Genomic DNA, 20,758 nt, shown 5'->3' with positions numbered 1-20,758 from the left:
TGAAATGGATTAAAACAAGAAGCAGACAAAGAAGAAGAACCTGTGGTCTAGACTAGAGCAATTTCCTTGACTAAGGGAAACCAATATATTCATGACTTGGATGGGAATTTGCCCAATAAATAAAATCCTCAGCCTCCTTTAACATCCCTCCCCTCTTCCCAGCCTTGTTACATGCTTCCAGATAGTGTCTAAAATGCTGACCATAAGAATGGTCAGAGCAGATCTCAGCTCCACCTATGGGGAGATGATGGAGGGTGGGGAAAGAGGAATCCCATCTAGGAGACACGGGACGGCATACTGAGGTCAGGGCCAGGACTTTAAAGAAGTACCTTCAGAAGATCCTTGGCAAAGTCCTGTCCATCATTCAGCCCGTCCAGGTTGGCAATGAATTGCTGGCAGGACATCTTCTTGCCGATGTTCTGTAACACAGAGAGCAGGGGGCTCAGACTAGGTAAGGGGCCGCCCTGAGAGGCAGTTCTCTCAGGATGGTGAAAAGGCCTCATATCCAACTTCCTCTCACTTTCCTTCCCTTATGCCATAGATAACAACTTCCAGTGAGGGTGGAGCTAAGGGAGAGCTTAGTTGGAAAGAGTCCAAGCTCTATAGAATTTCTCTCCACGAGTGGCCTCCCCAGGGTCTGAGAGGGAAGATGGTTACTTGATCATAACTAGAGGAGCCAGTTTCCCTCTAGGAGATGTGGGATGAATTGGAAAACAGGAAGTCATTACACTTTCAGGCTCTGCAACAACTTTGGTGAGAGTTCAGGGGCTCTGTCCCTTCCTTATAATTCGTCTTTGTCCTGGAAGATGAAGCTCTTGAGCTTTCCAGTCTGAGACCTGCCCTATCTATAGTCACATAGACTTTTGGTTCACTGTACTTGTATGTAGCTTCCCATCAAGGGAACACCTGGAGCTGTCGTCTTGTGTGAAGGAAGTCACCTGGACTATAGAGCCTCTATCTGAAAAGTAGAGACTTGGACTTTGGTTGTCTATGTGTCTGACTATCAATCTTTGTGGCAACCTTTGACTCTCTCAAAAGCTGAGCTGGGGAAGGTTGAGATCACAGGATCATAGGGGCAGCTAGGTGGCACAATGGATAGAGCACTGGCCCTGGAGTCAGGAGTACCTGAGTTCAAATCCGGCCTCAGACACTTAACACTTAGTACTTAATAGCTGTGTGACCCTGGGCAAGTCACTTAACCCCAATTGCCTCGCTAAAAAAGAGAGAGAGAGAGAGAGAGAGAGAGAGAGAGAGAGAGAGAGAGAGAGAGAGAGAGATCACAGGATCATAAACCTGGAGCCAGAAAGGACCTTGGAGGTCATCTAGTGCAATCCCCTCATTTCACAGGCAAGGAAACTGAGGCTTTGAGGGGTTAAGTGATTTGCTCAAGGCTGCATGATCAGGTCATTCTGGACCTGAGATATGAGCTGTACACATCTTGGTTCACTCACTGACTCCAGAGGCTCTGTCTAGGGCACTCTTTCCCAATGTGGAGCCTCTCCTACTTGGGAATAAAAGGAATACAGAGAAGTAGGGCAGAACTTTGACAAAGATTGAGGGCCAAAGGAAGGTTTACAGGATCATAGATCATAGATTTGGGGCTGGACCAGAACTCAGAGGCCAGCTAATCCAACCCCCACTTCCCTCATTTTACAAATGAAGAAACTGAAAACCAGGAAAATGAAGTGAATTATCCAAGGTCTCACATGTAATGACCATAAGAAGTGGGATCTGAATCCAAGTCCTTTGACTCTGGCCCATTCTATTAGTAGGAAATATAGAGCCATTTGCATATTAGTAACATTTTTTTAAAAAAAGATTAAGGATAGATGAATTGGCCGAGAATTTGGAAAGGGGAAAAATACATAATGCATTTCCAAGGCTGAGAGATATCACCTGGTGACTTTCTGGTGTTTGGGGGTAGCCCTCCTGCTGCTTTCCCTCTAGAAAAGTTGGATAATCGGGGCAGTTAGGTGGCGAAGTGGATAGAGCACCAGCCCTGGAGTCAGGAGTACCTGAGTTCAAATCCGGCTTCAGACACTTAACACTTACTAGCTGTGTGACCCTGGGCAAGTCACTTAACCCCAATTGCCTCACTAAAAAAAAAAAAAGTTGGATAATCAGTAATTGACTGACTTCTAATTACCTCCTGGGCTCCCCTCCTGACTCCCATTTTGGAGGTCAGGAAGGGAGGCACAGGCTTCCTCCTCACAGTTCAGTCTCTGAGGCTTTGCCACAAGGGAAAGAAAGCTCCAAGCAGAGACGGAGCCTCCCAGGAGGGGTGAGGTTCCCAGGATGCTCCCCAGAGCCCCATTTGCTTCCTGATATGGTGTGAAGGGAGGATGGAGGAAGGTGGGGCCTGGGGTCAAGGTTAGGGACTGTCAAATGAGCTTTTCTCAGTATTTCCATTCCTGCTCCCCTCCCTTAGAATAATAGGAATAGTAATTGGCATTTATATAGCTCTCTAAGGTTTGCAAAGTACTGTGCATTCTTTACAACAATCCTGTGAGGCAGGTACCACAAATATTATCATTCCTATTCTACAAGCAAGGAAGCCCAGGTTGAGAAACACTAAGTGATTTGCCGTGGGCTAAACAAGCAACTAAGCAGGATTGGAACCCAGGTCTTCCTGATTCTTGAGTCCAACTTCCATCCACTATGCCAGGCTGCCCCCTGGCTCACATCATAGTACCTAGCATGGTACTTTGCACATGATAGGCCATGAATAAATGTTGAATGCATGAAATGAATGAATCAATGAACGCATTGTGGTAAATGACTGAAAGCTGCTTATAAACACTGGCATCCCCTCCCATCCAGCTCCACTCTAACCCATAACTTTTAGGCTTTCAAAAGTGTTAGAGTTTCCAGGATCCATTAGGTGGAAGCTGTCTCAGTCCCATTCACATCACTCATGCTAAGCTGTTCTTACTCAAATTAAATAACAAGCCAAGCTCTCTGGCTCCAATCTGACAGTAGATCCCAAGATTCATTCTCTCTTTCTCATAAATTCTAAGGCCAGAAAAACTCTCTAGCCCTAGTTGGGACATTCTTTGTATATCGACTGGTTAATGTCCACAAAGATCAGTGAATTAGTAGTTCAGTATTTGTGACAACATTCCATCCTCAATCTAATAATTTATCCATGAGATTAGTGGCTCTTAGCACACCAGAAGGGTGTTGATTGATCTTAGTAAACAACTGTACTTGGGGTTTATTCTTATTCCCAAACTAAAGGTTATGGGGTTTTAACACTTCTTTGATATATATGTGCTATCAGTTCCTAATGAGGACAGATGCAATATGAAACCAAATGAATATAGAAGCAAACAGATTCCACTGATGGTAGACTTAACATATGTGCACTTATAATAATAACTCAAAATTTGTGTAGACATTAAGGCTTGCAAAGACCTTCGCCAAAATGTATGAGATAAGTAGTGCAAGAATAATCATCCCCATTTAACAAGATGAAAACTCTGAAAAGGGAAGGGATTTCTGTCCATGGTCACATAGCTAGAAAGTCCCTTTTGCTGTCCAGTCATTTCCAACTTTTTGTGACTGTGTTTGAGAGTTTTCTTGGCAAAGCCTGGAATGTTTGCCATTTCCTTCTCCAGCTCATTTTAGAGATGAGGAAATTGAGGCAAACAGGATTAAGTGATTTACCCAGGGTCATACAGCCAGGAAGTGCCTGAAGTCAGATTTGAATTCAGGAAGATGAATCTTTCGGATTCCAATCCCAGTGCTCTATCCACTGCACCACCTAGTTGCCCCAGTAAGTCCCTTAAGCATGTTGAAACCCAGGATTCCTGATTCCAAATTCCAAATCCAGAGTTCTTTCCACAACTCCAAACTCATTTTACACGCAGGACATATATATATATACATACACATATATATACATACACATATATATACACACACACATATATATATACACACACATATATATATACATATATATAAATACATATTTTTTTTAACCAGGACTTAGTTTAACCCAACTCATCTTAAGTTTCTTTTTCAGAGAGAGGGGAGAGGCTGAGACAGTAATGGCAAGCCTCAGCTCTGGTGGAGGACTGAGACAGCATGCATAAATTAGATGCACAGGGACCCCCACATTTTCACCTACACCATCTATCTCTACCTTTAATACCACATCTTATACCAAAATTGCTCATGAGGAATCTGAAAAAGCCAAGGAGACAGAGGAGAACCCATGATGGATGGGGACAAAGAAAAAGAGTGATTTGACCCAAAGCATAGTTGGAGAGACAGGCAGGAAGGGGATGATGGGATACACAAAGAAACATGCACTCCCCCACCTACACTTACCACCTGGCAAAGAGCAAGATATCGGAAAGAGGGGATCCCGGAGCAGACAGAGAGAAGAGGGAGAAGTTAATGAGGAGGTTTGGCTCTGCCAAGGGAGCCAGACCACTGGCAGCTCTGCCCATCCAGGGCATCTACTGTCCAGACAAGTCATGGGGTACACAGGCACTATAGAGCCCAGAGGCCCCATGTACACCTTAGCTCATGAGCCCCACAGCAGGAAAATGAGAAAAGACAGGTGGTTAGACATGAGAAAGAGACCAGAGCTGCAGAGCTAAGTCATCTCAGGTCAGCAGAGGCCCCTGGAAGTTCTCTGCTATAGCCCGCCAAGAGTGTGAGTAAACCAGCCCTGGACTCCATAGCCTTAAGAGGGTCCAACCGGGTCTGGGGCGACCTTACAACTGGGACCAGTTGGGTTTTCCATTAAAATGCTTTCATGAGGCTTATCTCATCAATCCTTAGAAACTCAGCCTCATCACAAACAAGAGTCTGGGACTGTTAGGGACATGACTGCCCATTTCACAGACAGAGAAAATAAGAGTCTCAGAGAAGGGTAAATGAGGTCACACACAAAAGTCAAGAACCCAGACCTCCCCATTTCCAGCCCCATCTACCAGGAACACTAATTAAAACATAGCACTTGATGAGTCGGAAGAAAAGAAAGAAAAGGAGAACTAGGGAGGAGAATAATAATAGCTAATGTTTATCTAGCACTTTACATTTAAGGGTTACAAAGTGCTTTATACACATTTTCAGATTTGATCCTCACAATGAGCCTGTGAGATAAGAGCTACAGTTATTCCCATTTTCCAGGTTAGGAAATGAAAATTTAGAGAGGGGAACTGATTTGCCCATATATAGTCACACAGCTGGCTAGTGATGGAAATCAGATTCCACCCCAGGCCTTCCTGGCCCCATACTCTTTTGAGATAAGAAGTAGAAGCTCCAACCTGCCTGAAACTCAGTGGCTGTTTTTGATGTCTTGGGCAAGGCCACCGCTAGCTGCCATCTTTCTCCCCTGCCCCAGAGGTTGAGCAAGAGCCTTGGAATCAATGAGCAGTGGAGACCTGGCCCCCGAGGACACCCCATCCTGCCCTCAGTCCTGTTTCCTGGAGTGCTGTCTCAACACCTCCAGGAGAGAATCCGCCAATGCCCATCACCCCAAGGGAATCCACCAACCACTTGTATCTTGGCCAAGGCTCACCTGCCCTTCCAGGGAGTTGGGCCAGGGGGGACAGACAGAGGAGCCCCACACGTTCCCTGGGCTGGTCCAGACCTGTATCTTTGTTCCGCATTCTGGCCTTCGCCTTTATCCACCAACTCCCCCCCCCCCTTTTCCCTTCTCCTCTTCCCCATCCACACTTACATGTCCATGCAAGTCCGTGTTGAGCAGCATCAGGGCACAGGTAAGCGTGTGAATCCCATCTGAAACACAGCAGAGGCATGGGGCCCTCAGACCTTAGCTTTGGCTCCCTTCCCTTTCCTGTTACCCAGGGCATCTGGTTACCCACACAGCTTAGGGAGCTATCTCCTCCAGGAGGACCCAGCCCCAGGCCTTAAACTGGGTTATTTCTGACTGTGGGGAAGGGATGAGAGGTTGGCTGAAGAATGCCCAGGACAGATAGAAAGGACAGACAGAGCAAAGAAACAGCATGGTATGATGGAAAGAACACATCAAACAATATATACTCTGATTAAAATAATATATTTTAAAACTACACCCAAAAGAGGCCACTGACTTTAGAAGAAATTCAATGAGCAATATTGAATCCAGAGGGCAGGTGACTACAGATGCCAAATATGGAAGGCATTGATAGGAACAGTTCCTGAGTTGGCTTTGCTTGACTGTCTATTTTGTGTAACAGAGGTGATCAGGGAACCCCTAACTTGCTGGACTGGGGGTCCCTCCCTTGGAGCTGGACATGTGTTCTGGCCTCCCATTGAGGGGGCATGTGTTTTTCCAGGATGACACAGCAACTTCTGGTGGATCCCCATGCCTGGGGGAGGAGTGAAAGATGATTGGATGCTGGGATTCTGGAGGATGGACTCATGTGAGTCAGGAGGATGGACCCATCAAGCTCTAAGAGCCATGGAAACAGCTTCATCATGCTCTCTTTTTTCTAGCCTTTTCTTTCCCTTGGACTTCCAGCAAAGGGGGAAGGGGAAGGGGGATGGAGAAAGATCTCTCCCCTCCCCTCCCATCCCCACCCCAGCCAATGACCAATGACAGCTTGCAGCTTAAGTACATGGCATTGGGAGAGCGCTGGCTAGGCTAGACGCAGGCTGCGCCCTGGCTGTCTTCTTTCTGCCTCTCTGTCCCTTCCCTGGAGTGCTAGTTGGCAACCAGCAATCCTAAAGAATGGCAGTCCCAGCCCTGGCAGCAGCATCCAGTCAGGGTCAAGCTTTCTTGGGTTTGGGATTCGTGGATGAGCTAACTAGAGGGAGGAGCTCTCCACAGCAGCACGGTGCCCGACTCAGAGGAGAAGGGCGCCACCCACAGGATATTCCTGCATCTGAAAGACCAAAGAAAGCCATGCCCCACGAGGCAGGAGATTTGAACCTGGAAGGCTGCTCCAACCCAGCAGATGAAAGGGAACGGGAAACATCTGTCCAGCTATCCCACAGGGAAGATAATAGAGAGAGAGTGAGAGAGAGAAAGAGACACAGACACAGACGCAGAGAGACAGAGACACACACAGAGACATAGAGACACAGACAGAGATACAGACAGAGACACAGAGACAGAGAGACACAGACAGACAGAGAGACAGAGAGAGACAGAGACAGAGGTATGTATATATGCATATGTGTGTATATATGTGTATATATATGTACACAGAGGTATCTATTGATTCAAGCATTTGTACCTGTGCAATGTCTGTGGCAAAAAAATAAACTGTTTGTCTCTCTCTCTCTCTCTCTCTCTCTCTCTCTATATATATATATATATATATATATATATATACATATATATTTATTATACATATAACATGATAAGTATCTAAGTGTCTTTTTGAGAAGGAACCCTGTCACCCAGATTTGGGGGAGACTCTAGATAATCTAAGCTTTGCTTTAGAGATTTCCCTAGAATTGCTCCTGGGTGAGGCAGAACCAGAGAAAGAAAAACCTGCTTCACACACACACACACACACACACACACACACACACTCACTTTGGGGTCAGACCCAATTCCAGGATGAATCCGGGTCTGTGTGAGCCCAGAATCTCCTTGCTGAGCCCCCTGAGCCACAGGGTACATCTGTAATAAGGAAGGGTTGGGCAGAAATGGTTTTGGGAGGCAATTTTTTTTTTCTTAGTGAGGCAATTGGGGTTAAGTGACTTGCCCAGGGTCACACAGCTAGTAAGTGTTAAGTGTCTGAGGCCGGATTTGAACTCAGGTACTCCTGACTCTAGGGCCGGTGCTCTATCCACTGCGCCACCTAGCTGCCCCGGGAGGCAATTTTTTAAAAGCACAAAGACATTAATAAAAATTGGGGAGAAGGAATGCTGCACTGGATTCACCCCCAGACTTCTCTATGTAGTAGCTGTGTGTGTCCTTGGGTAACTATTTTAACCAGTCTGGGCCCAAGTCACTTAACCTCTCAATGTTCTAGGCAACCCTCTACTACTATAAATTGTTTGCTTTTTTTGTTGTTATTGTTTTGTGGTGTGTTTGGGTTTTTTTGCGGGGCAATGAGGGTTAAGTGACTTGCCCAGGGTCACACAGCTAGTTAAGTGTCAAGTGTCTGAGGCCAGATTTGAACTCAGGTCCTCTTGAATCCAGGGTCAGCGCTTTATCCTCTGCGCCACCTAGCTGCCCCTTACTACTATAAATTGAAGAGAAGATACTGACCTGCTAAGTAAAAGGAACTTCCTCATCCCAGTGAAGTCAAGGGTCCAGCCCTATCTAACACCTGTCTGATTCTCTCATAGGACTATTGGGAACATCCTGTAAAAGGCCATACATGTGAATAGCTCTATGTTAACTGGTCAATGTAATGCAAGTGTATGAAATTACTCTTATTTTTTTTGTTGTTGCTATTGAGTCATTTCAGTCATATCCAACTCTCCATGATGCCATCTGGGGTTCTCTTGGCAAAGATACTGGAGTGGTTTGCCATTTTCTTGTCTAGCTCCTTTTACAGATGAGAAAACTGAGGCAGACAACGTTAAGTGACTTTCCCAGGGTCACACAGCTAGTGTCTGAAGCTGGATTTGAATTCAGATCCTCCTGACTCTATGCCTGGCACTCTATCCCTTCACTACCTAATTGCTTATTATTAGTAGTAGTATTCTTATTATGATTTATTACTATTACTATTATTACTATTGGGATGGACTTTGATGGTAATCTCTTTGCCCTGAACTCTACTTCTGTTCCTGAGAACCACAGAGATATAGCCAGTAACCCCAACTCAGACCTAGGGGTCCCAGGGGTCCTAAGGCATGATCTTCTCCTGCCCTCTCTCATTCTACTCTATGCTCCAGCCAAGCTGCTCTGTTCTCCACCCAACCTTGCTCCTATCCCCTTGCCTTTGTTCATCGTGCTCCCTATCACAATCCTGTCTATGACCCAACACAAATGCCACCACCTCCTCCATGAAGCCTTCCCTAATCCCCCAGATGGGAACACCTTTCTCCTTCAGCTCTTAGTATAGCTTAGGGGTGCTATAATGATCACATGTTGTGGTTTTCTGTGTATATGTCACATCTCCCATGAGAATGTAATAAGCACAGCCTGTTTAGACTTTGTCTTTCCTTTAGAACCTTAGTTCTGAATGAATATAAGGGATAGAAAGTGAACCTGTGATTTCACTGCAGTAGGGAACTCCTGAATGAGGGAAAGCCTTCCACCAATGCAGATTGCCACCTTCTTTGCAACTGATAGTCTTAGTGAGTTGTTGGGGGCATTGAGAAGTAAGTAACTTTGCCAGGGTCATTAAGCTACTATATATCAGAAGCAAGTCTTGACTTAAATTTTCCTGTTGCTGGAGCATGAACTGCTCAGAAACCATGTTACATTCCCTCTCATGCCCATGGTAAATGCTTAAAAGTATTGGTTGAATAAATGAATGCTCTCCCCATGGAAGCTCAGCTTGTGCAAGGAGAAGCTTCCCCTTTGGGCACTTCCTTACCAGGTATTCACATTCATGCCCCTTGATATGAAAGCCTATTGTTAGTAGGGGCTCTGTGGACTGGTCTAGGGTCATTCCCTAGGGACTGGTCTGAGAGACTCCAGTTCCTTTCGGGGGGGGGGGGGAGAAGCCGCTCCTCCTAGAAGATTCTCTTTTTTGGGAGGCAATTGGAGTTAAGTGACTTGCTCAGGGTCATACAGCTACTTTCTGAGGCCACATTTGAATTCATGTCCTCCTGACTCCAAGGCCGGTGCTCTATCCACTGTGCCACCTAGCTACCTCCTCCTAGGTGATTCTTCGGCCACAGAGAACTTATTCCATCACACTACACTCCTTATAAGATGCGTTCATTTTAATATGAAATTCTGGAAGATCAAAAAGTCTTCAAGGCTCACAATTCTGGGCACTGTGTCATGCCAATAGGGAGGGTATTTGGGGGGGGTTCAATGCTCCCCAAACCTTAGCCCACAAGTGACCAATTACTTCCCCTAATAGGAAGGAAGGAAGGAAGGTGTACCTTCTGAGGTGCTCTCTCCCTGGTTACATTGGCGGTATCTCCTGGAGAAGTGGGTAAGAACTCGCTCCCGCTCCTGAGTCTCCCCCATCAGAGGAAAGGCCTTTAGAAAGGTCCTGTAAGGAAACACACATATAGGAGACAAGCGACTTCAGAACCTCACTAGCCACACCTGTCCCCTGCCCAAGGAAGTTACCCTGTAGCCCTACAATCAAAGAGCAGGGAGCTCCTTCCCCTCCCCCCGCCCCATCCTTTCTGGGTGCAGGGGTTAAAGTCACAGTCACTGGAAGCTCAGAACTGGCAGGCTTCTTACTGATCATCTAGTCTAACCATTCACACTATACATGAATATTCTTTTATGGTACCCATGATCAGAGATTTGGTGAGCTACTTGAATACTTCCAGTGACAGGCAGCTCTCTACCACCTCAGGTAGCCCATCCCATTGTTGGAAAATTCAGATAATTATGTTTTAAAATCACCTTTATATTCAACTGAAATGTGCTTCCCTGTAGCTCCCACCCACTGACCCTAGAATTTCCCTGTTTCCCAAATGACAGAGAGACAGAGAGACAGAGAATGAGGGAGAGAAAAAGGGAGAGATGGAAGAAGGGCTCTTGTATACTGTACTCTCTGGGCTAAAGATCTGCAGTTGCTTTGAGACTTCTTTGTAAGACCTTAGTCTCCATCTCCTACCTCCATCCCTTTGCACAGGCTTTTCCCCCAAGCCTGGCATACCGCCGTGTGACCTCATCTCTACTACTTGGAATCCCTGCCTCCCTTCAAGGTTCAGTTCAAAGGCCACATGAAACCTTTCCTGATACCCTCAATATCAGGGCTATCTCTAACAGGACATTTACTTTCTCAGAATCACAGAATTACAGAATTTAGAGCTGAAGGGACCTCAGGGGCCATCCAGCCCAGCCCAGCCCAGGAGGAATGCCCACTACAACATGCTTAACAAATAGATTTCCTTTGTCCATTATGGCATGTGCCAAAATTATTAGAGTGATTTTAATAGGGGCATTAAGTAAATCTGCATCAAGACTTGCTACATCCCGTATTTTATATTTACTTGTATATTTGTTTCAGTAGAATGGAAACTCCTTGAGGGTAGGAATTACTCCATTTTTTGTATCCCCAGAGCCTAATATGACACCTGCCACATACTATATGCCTGTTGGATTAAACTAAGTTGAATTTCAAGTTCCCTTGCGCAGTGGGGCTCCAGTTTATCAATGTCCCATTTAACATGTGATGCCGAGAACTGGATATGGTACTCCCAGTGTGTTCTAGCCAATTCAGAGAGTACCATCTGACTATACTTTTAGTTATTGGAACATTAATGAAGTTCATGTTTGCATCAAGGGCAAACTTGAAAAAAGTCCCTTTTGGCATCAATGACCTTGGGTGCCCAAGCCATCTCAGGCCACAGACCCAGGCAGAGTGAGGCATCTTCTTTCTTCTAAAACGGTCTCCTTTTCAGGCCCTGAGCTGAGTGACCAGGGCCCTTGGGGATCTGCAAGGGAGTGGGGGGCAGGGAGAGGGGGCTGCCTTCCAAGATTGAGCTCTAAGATCTGTGTGAACTTGGGCAAGTTATTCAACCCTCTCTAAGCATGTCTTTCTTTAATGGTAAAATGAGGGAGTTGACCAGACAAGAGGTTCTTAACCTGGGGTTCATAGACTCCCAAGGGGACTGGAAATAGGTTTCAGGGGGTATGTGAACTTGGTTAGGAAAAAATGATGTCTTAATTTTCACTATCTTTTGGTTTCCTTTCTAATCTAATGTATTTTAAAACATTGTTTTGGGCAGCTAGGTGTCGCAGTGGATAAAGTACTGGCCTTGGATTCAGGAGGACCTGAGTTCAAATCCGGCCTCAGACACTTGACACTTAACTAGCTGTGACCCTGGGCAAGTCACTTAACCCTCATTAGCCTGCCCAAAACAACAACAACAACAAAAACATTGTTTTGAGAAGGGGTGCATAGACTTCACTGGTTGGTCAAAGGGAGCCATGACACAGAAAGGGTTAAGAGCCCCTGGGCTAGATGACTCAGTTTCCCTCCAGCTCTAAGAGATCTTTGAGGTCCATGAGTCCTCTCCCTCCTTCCACTCCCAGATATGCTGTAAACAGCCTCTTTGTAGCCTCTGGGCCTGTGGTGATTTGCTAATTTGATCTAATTTGAACCTCATAACATCCTTGTGAGGCAGGTAGACAAAACATATGTTTGATTCAATTCAATAAGCACTTATTAATCACCAACTCTCTGCCAGGCACTAGGCTAGGTGAAGGGGATGCAAAATAAAAAGAAACAATTCTGAGGCAGCTAGGTGGCATAGTGGATAGAGCAATGGCCCTGGATTCAAGAGGACCTGAGTTCAAACTCGGCCTCAAACACTTAACACTTACTAGCTGTGTGACCCTGGGCAAGTCACTTAACCCCAATTGCCTCACCAAAAAAAAAAAAAAAGAAAGAAAGAAAAAATTCCTGCAATTCCTCCCCTCAAGTGGCTTTCATTCATTTGGGGGGAAACAAATAAATACAAAATATACACAAAGTATATACAATTGGGGAACGGAGGAATCATTAACAACTGGAGAAAAAGTTCTTTTTCTGGAAATGGTCCTTGGGCTGAGCCCTGCATAGAGACATGGATGTTATTATCCACCACCACCACCCTCATTAACAGATGGGGAAACTGAGGACCATAGACGGGTAGTTCCATGTCCAAAATCACACAATGGGTCAATGAGTCAGTGACAGAGCAGGGCCTAGGACCCAGCCATCCTGGAATCATGGTCCCGACTTGTTCCCATAGCCATTTGCTCACCTGAGTGCTCTATCCAGGCTCAGGCCTGAGAAATCAAAGAAGCTGAGATACTCTTCAGCTACCAGCCTGCTGAACTCATTACTATAAGGAGAGGAGAAAGAAGACTGGGTCAGGCAAGATAAGAACTGGCACATCCCTGTCATCAGAACAACTGGAAGTGACTGAGGCAAGGCCCCCCCCACCCCAGGATGAGGTTCATTGAAAGTCTCCCCAGGAGGATGACTATCTCCCCAGTTATTGCTTTTCCCTCTCATTTTGAGGGAGTGAAGATGGAAAGGGCAAAAGTAGGGATATCCAGTGTTTGGTGTCTAGTCAGGCCTTGGCATTGAATTCCCATTATCAAGGATGTCCCTAGTTTGCCATCCCAAGAAGAACGGAGGAGCAGGGAGGGCAGCGATGGGGGGGGAGGGGAGCAGAGAGGCAGATTGACAGGGGGAGGGAGAAAGACAGGGAGAAGGGGGAGAGAGAGATAGAGAGAGAGACAGAGAGGAGGAAAAGAGAGAGGAGGAAGAGGTAGAGAGAAAGAGGGGAGAGAGAAAGAGAGACAGACAGAGATGAGGAAGAGACAGAGTAAATGGAGGAGGGAGAAAATGAGGGAGAGAGAAGGGAGAAGAGAAAAAGAAATATAGAAGTAGGGATCAGGGAGGGAGGGAAAGAAAGTAAATGCAAGAGGGTCTTAAATATCCAACTTCATTTTTCCTCCACATCCCAGTGGGATGATGGGAGGCAACTCTCACTAACCTCTGGCTACCAGATTCCAAGAATTGTGGCTTCTCCAGTGCCCACAAGCAGCCAGAGGAAGCCTGTGCTTCATTACAGTCCTCTTCTGCTGCTTTTGACCCAGAAACATAAAAAACTTTTTAAAAAATTATTTCTCGCCAGGAACTTTCTCTAGATGCAAATTGTTCTGAGATGGAGGGTGGGAGTAGGTTGAGGTGGAACCATTGGTCTTCCAACTCCAACACATTGCTTTGTTCCTTTGGAAACTGAGGCAGGATCAAGATGGGGACTATAGATGGAAAAAACTTCAGGGGGGGCAGCTAAGTGGCACAGTGGATAAAGCACTGGCCCTGGATTTAAGAGTACCTGAGTTCAAATCCAGCCTCAGACACTTGACATGTACTAGCTGTGTGACCCTGGGCAAGTCACTTAACCCCCATTGCCCCGAAAAAAACAAAACAAAACAAAAACAAAAACAAAAACACCAAAACTTCAGGAGACAGCTAGGTGGCTCAGTGTATAGAGCAGTGGGCCTGGAGTCAGGAAGACCTATTCAAATTTGGCCTCAGAGACCCTTACTAGCTGTGTGACTCTGGGCAAGTCACAACCTCTGTTTGTCTTAATCCACTGTAGAAAGAAATGGCAAGCCATTCCAATATCTTTGCCAAGAAAAGCCCACAGACAGTATAGTCCATAGGGTCATGAAGAATCAGATGTGACTCTACAAGAGCAAAAACTTCAGACCCAATAAAGCTGACCATCCAGGACCCTTATCTATTGAGAAAGAGATCATGTGGCAAGATCCACATACCCCTGACCACTAATACATTTCCTTGCCCTGGAGTCCAAGGCACTTTATTCTTTGTGACTTGAAAGTAGAGGCACTCTGCCCCCAAGTGCCAGAGATCACACCTATAATGGTAAATAGTGAGATCTCAGGCAAGAACCAAGTACAGGCCTACCCTATGGCCTTATATACTAGAATGAATACGGAAAGGACCAGGCTTCATGTAACCTGAGCACCTTAAGGACTAAGGACTCAGACATCAGATGTGACACAGAACTGAACGCAGGCTGCAAATGTAGGGTACTTTCTAGGAGTGCCTCATTTGGGAACAGAATAACTGAACTGGGGGACAGCTAGGTGGCTCAGTGGATAAAGCACCGGCCCTGGATTCAGGAGGACCTGAGTTCAAATTTTACCTCAGACACTTGACACTTACTAGCTGTGTGACTCTGGGCAAGTCACTTAACCCTAATTGCCCCACAAAAAACCAAAACAAAACAAAAAACAAACAAACAAAAAAGAATCACTGAGCTGGTGCCACATGTATAAAGTGAGTGCCTAGGGACCTAGATCTTTGGCCTTAACTCCCTCCCACAATCACCCAGTTCCTCAGAGATTGAAAACGAAACGGAACCCCAGTACTGTTCTACATCATCTCAGTCCCTGTGAATGCACAAGTCCCCAAGCAACTGATAACTATGGTTAGCTAATTTGCATCTCCCTCTACCCTGATCAATAAAGTGGGACTAATAATAGCACCTGCTTCACAGGGCTCTTGCGAGAATTAAGTGAGATGTATGGATGGTGGTTTGCAAACCTCGGAGAGACATAAAAATGAAAAAAAACAATTATTATTGTTATTGCTCTTATTATTCGAATCCTCTACTTCGTCACCACCCACTCCTTTGTCAGCTCTACCTCCTCATCACTCCACCGGAGCTTCTCTCTCTCTCTCCAAGGTAACTGCTGTTATTGCTGTTGTTTACTTGTCTTAATTGTATTTGACTCTTCATGAGCCCATTTGGGGTTTTCTTGGCAGAGATACTGGAGTGGTTTGTCATTCCTTTCTCCAGCTCATTTTACAGATGAGGAAACTGAAACAAACAAGGTTAAATGACTTATCCAGGGTCACACAGCTAGTAAGTGACTGAGGCCAGATTTGAACACATGTCTTCCTGATTCCAGGCTTGGCGCTCTATTCACTGTACCACCTAGCTGGCCCTCGAGGTCATCTCTTATCACCTGAGTCTGAAGGCCTTTTCTGGATCCTCATCCTTTCTCTCTGCAACTTTTAATATTATCAGCCTCTCCTTCCAGACACTTTCTTTTGCCTTGGTCTTTGGGAACCTTCTGCCATAACATCTCTTGAAAACATTCCTGTCTCTCCACTAGCACCACTATCACCCTAGTTTAATCCCACATCACCTTTTACTATTGACTACTAAATTGTGACCTCCTAATTAACTTCACTTCCTGATTCTCCACCTCTCTCATTCATCTTTCACACAACTGCCAAAACAATCTAAGGCCCAGGTCTGACCATGTCACTCTTCTGCTCAGAAACCTTCCATGGCTTCCCACTACTAGCTCCTTCACCTGGCCACAGCTATGGAAGGCCTAGAAAAGACAGTTCTCACAATCAAGGTCCTTGGTATGGTTGAATTGTTCAACATCAGAAATCGATATGGCTTTTTTATCAATTGAAATAATATTAAAGAAAATGAGTTACCATCTGCTTTGCATCAGCATCCTAAAGACCACTGGGGTTTACAGCTGAAAGCTCCCATGTTGTCTCCCCCAACTAGAATTGTGTGATCCTTGAAGCAGCTGGTGGTACAGCAGAGAGAGCTCTGGACCTACAGTCAGGAAGACCTGAGTTCAAATCCAGCCTCAGATACATCCTGGATGTGTGACCCTGGACAAGACATTTAACCCCTCTTTGCCTCAGTTTCTTCAACTGTAAAATACGGATAAAATAACCCTGTGAGGTAGGTACTATTATTATCCTTATACTTATTCTCCCCCCTAAAAAACACAGACATATTAGCAAGTCCTCAAACTCAATGCTCCATCCATTCACACCAGGTGGTCCCTGTCCCCAGAATGCCCTCCTTCCTCATCTTCCCCTCTCATAATCCTTGTCTTTTTTCAAGGTCCAACTTAGGTAGCACCTCCCCCATAAGACTTTCTTAATTACACCCCCCCAGTTACATGTGACTCTCCCTGTACCCCTCAGTTTTCATATATATTATATGTGTATATACATACATATATACACATAAATATACACATATATGTGTATACATACACACACATATGCATTGCATGGCTACATATACACATACATATTTATACATGTGTGTGCACATGTAAATGTGTGTTACACATGTGCACATGTGTGTCCACATATGGATACATATGTAGACATGTGTGTACACCTACACATTTGTTCAAAGATCATAGGGTCCTGGAAGAGACCTTAGAAATTATCTGTTCTGATCCCCTCCTTTTACAGATTCAGAAATGGAGGCCCAGAGAGGTTAATTGTCTAGCCCAGGATCACAGAGGTAGGAGACACTGAACATTTAACAATCGGCTCTCTTGTCCAAGATGGCTCCAGTACATCTCTGCTTGTCATCCCAATGTCTGCTACAATTCAATGAAGACTCTTGAAAGATCCCTGGAATTAGGAGCCGTGAGAGCTTGCTTAGTTCTAGCCAGCTCTGGCATTAACTGGCTGTGCAACATTGGTCACATCCGTTTTCCTTCTTTGAGCCTCAGTTTATTGTCTGTAAAGTGAGGGGGTTAGAAGAGGTGGTGTCTATGACTTCCTCCCTTTTGGGAAGAAGTAAGACAACAGAAATAATGCTGGATTTGGAGACTTCCCTTGGAATCCTGGCTCTTCCCCCCCCTTACCAGTATGATGTGGGCAAAGTCATTTAAACCCCCAGGTCACCTCATCTTTCAAATGAGAGGTTTGGACCAGATCACCTCTAAAGTGATCCCTTTATTCTCTCTATTTGATCACATGATCGTCATGCCGTGATCTGATGAAAGGATCATGTCACCCTCCCCCATTCAACAAACTCCCCTGGCTCCCTATTGTCTCCAGTAGTGAATACAAAATACTCTGTCTAGCATTCAAAGCCCCTTTCAACCTAGCCCCTCCTGCCATTCCCATCTTCTTGCACCTTCCTTCTACACACATACTCCTCAATTCAATGACACTGGTCTCCTGGTTGTTCCACGAAACCTTCCATCTCTCAGCTCCAGGCACTTTCTCCTCAACTAGACTGTAAGCTCCTCCAGGACACAATCTGTCTTTTGCCTCTTTTTTATCCCCAGCGCCTAGCACAGGGCTTGGAACATAGTAGGTGCTTAATAAATGTTTATTGAATTGAATTGAACTGAAATTAATCAGTATGATCTTATGATGGGCAGCTAGACAGCATGGTGGATAAAGAGTGCCAGCCCTAGAGTCAGGGAAACCTGAGTCCAAATCTGACCTCAGACACTTACTAGCTGTGTGACCCTGGGCGAGTCACTTTACCCTGTTTGCCTCAGTTCCTCATCTGTAAAATGAACTAGAGAAGGTAATGGCAAACCACTCCAGTACCTCTGCCAAGAAAACCCCACATGAGGTCAGCGAGATTTGGACCCTGGACCTGAAACAACAACAAAAACAAAATAATTTTATGAAAGAAGGATTTCCCTCTGTTGACCACCAGGGGGCGCAATGACCCTTATATGTTTTTACATAAGGTCAGGAATTCCAAAGTCCTGGGCTCCTGATATCGTCATTGATCCCCATGGTTTGGAGGGAGGGGGATGGAGAGAGAAAATTCCTCCTTGGGCCGTTCAGAAGTCTGCATTATGTATTCCCCTGAGGACATACATGCAACACTAATAGGCCTGCAGACTCTCAAGGCCTGTGATAACTTGGAGCTGCATCAATAAACCTATAGAGCCCCCCTTACACATATGGACAGTGAGACACACACTCCTACCCACACAAGGACCCCGATGGATGCACGTCCAAAGAAGCACAAACAGATGTGGCCACACCACTCCTGGGAGGCCTTTGCAGCCCACCCAGCCTCTCCTTCCATCCTGTCTCAGCTTATTCTAAGCACTTGACAAATTGAATGGGCCTGTGACATTGTCGTCACTGTCTGTCAGTATCTTTCCAGGAAACCGGACTCATGACATCTCCTTCTTTTGTGGGACGTCACACAGTGGCTAGATTGGAGCTCTATCCAGAGTAGCCATTGACAGTCAGTTGGTCCTAGTCATAAGCATTTATTAAGCACTGACTGTGTGCCCTAGGCACTGTGCTAAGTGTTAGGAATATGAAGAAAGGTGAAAGACAATTCCTGCCATTGCAGACCCATGGGGGAGACTACTATGTACAAACAAGCTGTATACAGGATATATGAGAAATAATCAGCAGAGAGAAGGTAGTACAATTAAGAGGGACAGGGAAAGCCTTCCTGTAAGGTGGGATTTTAGCTGGGAAGAACCTGGGGAAACCAGAGGGCAGGGATAAGGGGAGAAAGCATTGTAGGCCCAGGGGACAGCCTGTGAAAATGATCACAGGGGCAGCTAGGTGGCCCAGTGGTAGAACACCAGCCCTGGATTCAGGAGGACCTGAGTTCAAATCCGGCCTCAGACACTTAACACTTACTAGCTGTGTGACCCTGGGCAAGTCACTTAACCCCAATTGCCTCAAAGAAAGAAAGAAAGAAAGAAAGAAAGGAAGAAAGAAAGAAAGGAAGGAAGGAAGGAAGGAAGGAAGGAAGGAAGGAAGGAAGGAAGGAAGGAAGGAAGGAAGGAAGAAAGGAAGAAAGGAAGAAAGGAAGAAAGGAAGAAAGGAAGAAAGGAAGAAAGAAAGAAAGAAAGAAAGAAAGAAAGAAAGAAAGAAAGAAAGAAAGAAAGAAAGAAAGAAAGAAAGAAAGAAAGAAAGAAAGAAAGAAAGATGATCACAGGATCATAGATATAAAGCTGGAAGGGACCTTAAAAGCTGTGGTATCTAGCTCCCTCATTTTAGAAAGGAGGAAACCAAAGCTGAGACATTAAGTGATTTTCCCAGGGTCACAGCTAATCTGAGGCACTATCTGAACTCGGGCCTCCCTGACTCCCAGCCCAGCTCTTTATCCAACACACTACGATAGATGCTTAGGAAACTCAATCCATGACTAAACAAACACAGTGAACTTTATCTTGACCCTTAAGAGAGACCCACAACATTCAGGCCTGCTTGATCCACAGGGGATTTTCTTGTCCCTCCCAACCTGCCTTTACCTACTTATAGAGAGAATCACCACTGCAGTTGGAAATCTCCAGCCTGGTTCAGGGCAACTGAGAGCAGACCATGCCCACTGCCTTTACCCTGATTCCCAAACACTCCTCCCCCCCTGGGGCAGCAGCATTGGCCCTGTATAGCTCAGAAAGGAAACCTATTTAGGACACCAGCAGGAACAAGGACACCATCCAGGGAGGAGGGTGAGGAGAGAATAGAATCATTTGAGGCCAGTGGAATGTGCCCCATTATTATTCTAAGTTCCCATGGTCCCCAGACTAAAAGTTCCCCAAGCCAGGACCTATGTCCAACCCAAACTTGCTATCTCCCGCAAGTGTACTGGGCCCAGCCACTCCGATAATGACAGTGTCCATGGCAGCTTTCCAGAGGGAAGGCTTGAAGCTTCCGGAAGGGTATTCATGACCCTTGACAGTGTGGGTCGCTCCGTTCTCCCTGATACCCTCTTCTTTCTCAGTTTCCATGACATTTGTCAATCCTAGCTCTCCTCCTACCTGTCTGATTTCCTTCTCAGGCTTGTTTACACTAGATTTTCATCCAGCTTTTCACACTCACCAATGGTGGGTTCTATCCTGAGCCACTTCTCTTCTTCCTCTATACTATTTCCCTTGGTGGTTTCATCAGCCCCCATGGATTCATTTATAATCTCTATGCTAATGATTTACTTACCCAGCCCTAGCCTCCAAACTCATATCTCCAACTGCCTATTAGGTATCTCAAATTGGATTCCATGTAGACATTTTAAATTCATCATGTCTAAAACTGAATTCATTTTCTTTCCCCCAAAACCCTTCCCCCTTCTGAACTTCCCTATTACTGTTCAGGGCATCCTTAGCCTCCTAGACAACCAGGCTCAGAATATAGGTGTCATCCTTGACGCCTCTCTTTCTCACCTCCTCTCCCCGTCCAATCTGTTACCAAAGTCTTTCAAAGCCACATTTAGTAATATCCTTTCCTATGTGTCCCATTATCTCCTTTAACCCGACTCCCACTCCAGTCCTCATTGCCGCATACCTGGACCATCGCAATAGTCTGCCTCAAGTCCCTCGCCACACCCTTCTGTCCTCTACTCCACTGTCAAATCAGTCACTCTAAAGTACAGGTCTGGCTATGTCATTTGA

The 20,758-nt window shown here is 45.6% G+C and overlaps 1 protein-coding gene across 2 annotated transcripts in view; it reads right to left on the bottom strand.

Moving 5' to 3' along the window:
* The window catches only part of PSD2 (pleckstrin and Sec7 domain containing 2), a 75,943-nt gene that overhangs the window by 13,153 nt on the left and 42,032 nt on the right, over positions 1 to 20,758 (bottom strand). The window contains exons 6-9 of one of the 2 annotated variants that reach the window (XM_043985934.1): positions 12,814 to 12,894; positions 9,985 to 10,097; positions 5,697 to 5,757; positions 330 to 420 (exon numbers count right to left, since the gene is read on the bottom strand). In XM_043985934.1, coding sequence (XP_043841869.1) covers positions 330 to 420; positions 5,697 to 5,757; positions 9,985 to 10,097; positions 12,814 to 12,894 — 346 coding nt within the window. The remainder of the gene's footprint in view (positions 1 to 329; positions 421 to 5,696; positions 5,758 to 9,984; positions 10,098 to 12,813; positions 12,895 to 20,758) is intronic. The other variant, XM_043985935.1, reaches the window with a different exon arrangement.

This window comes from Dromiciops gliroides, chromosome 2 (genome assembly GCF_019393635.1).
Source record: "Dromiciops gliroides isolate mDroGli1 chromosome 2, mDroGli1.pri, whole genome shotgun sequence".
In the NCBI taxonomy this organism is placed as follows: Eukaryota; Metazoa; Chordata; class Mammalia; order Microbiotheria; family Microbiotheriidae; genus Dromiciops; species Dromiciops gliroides.
The sequence above is the reverse complement of the archived record's forward strand: the minus strand, read 5'-3'. Positions and strand labels throughout refer to the sequence as shown.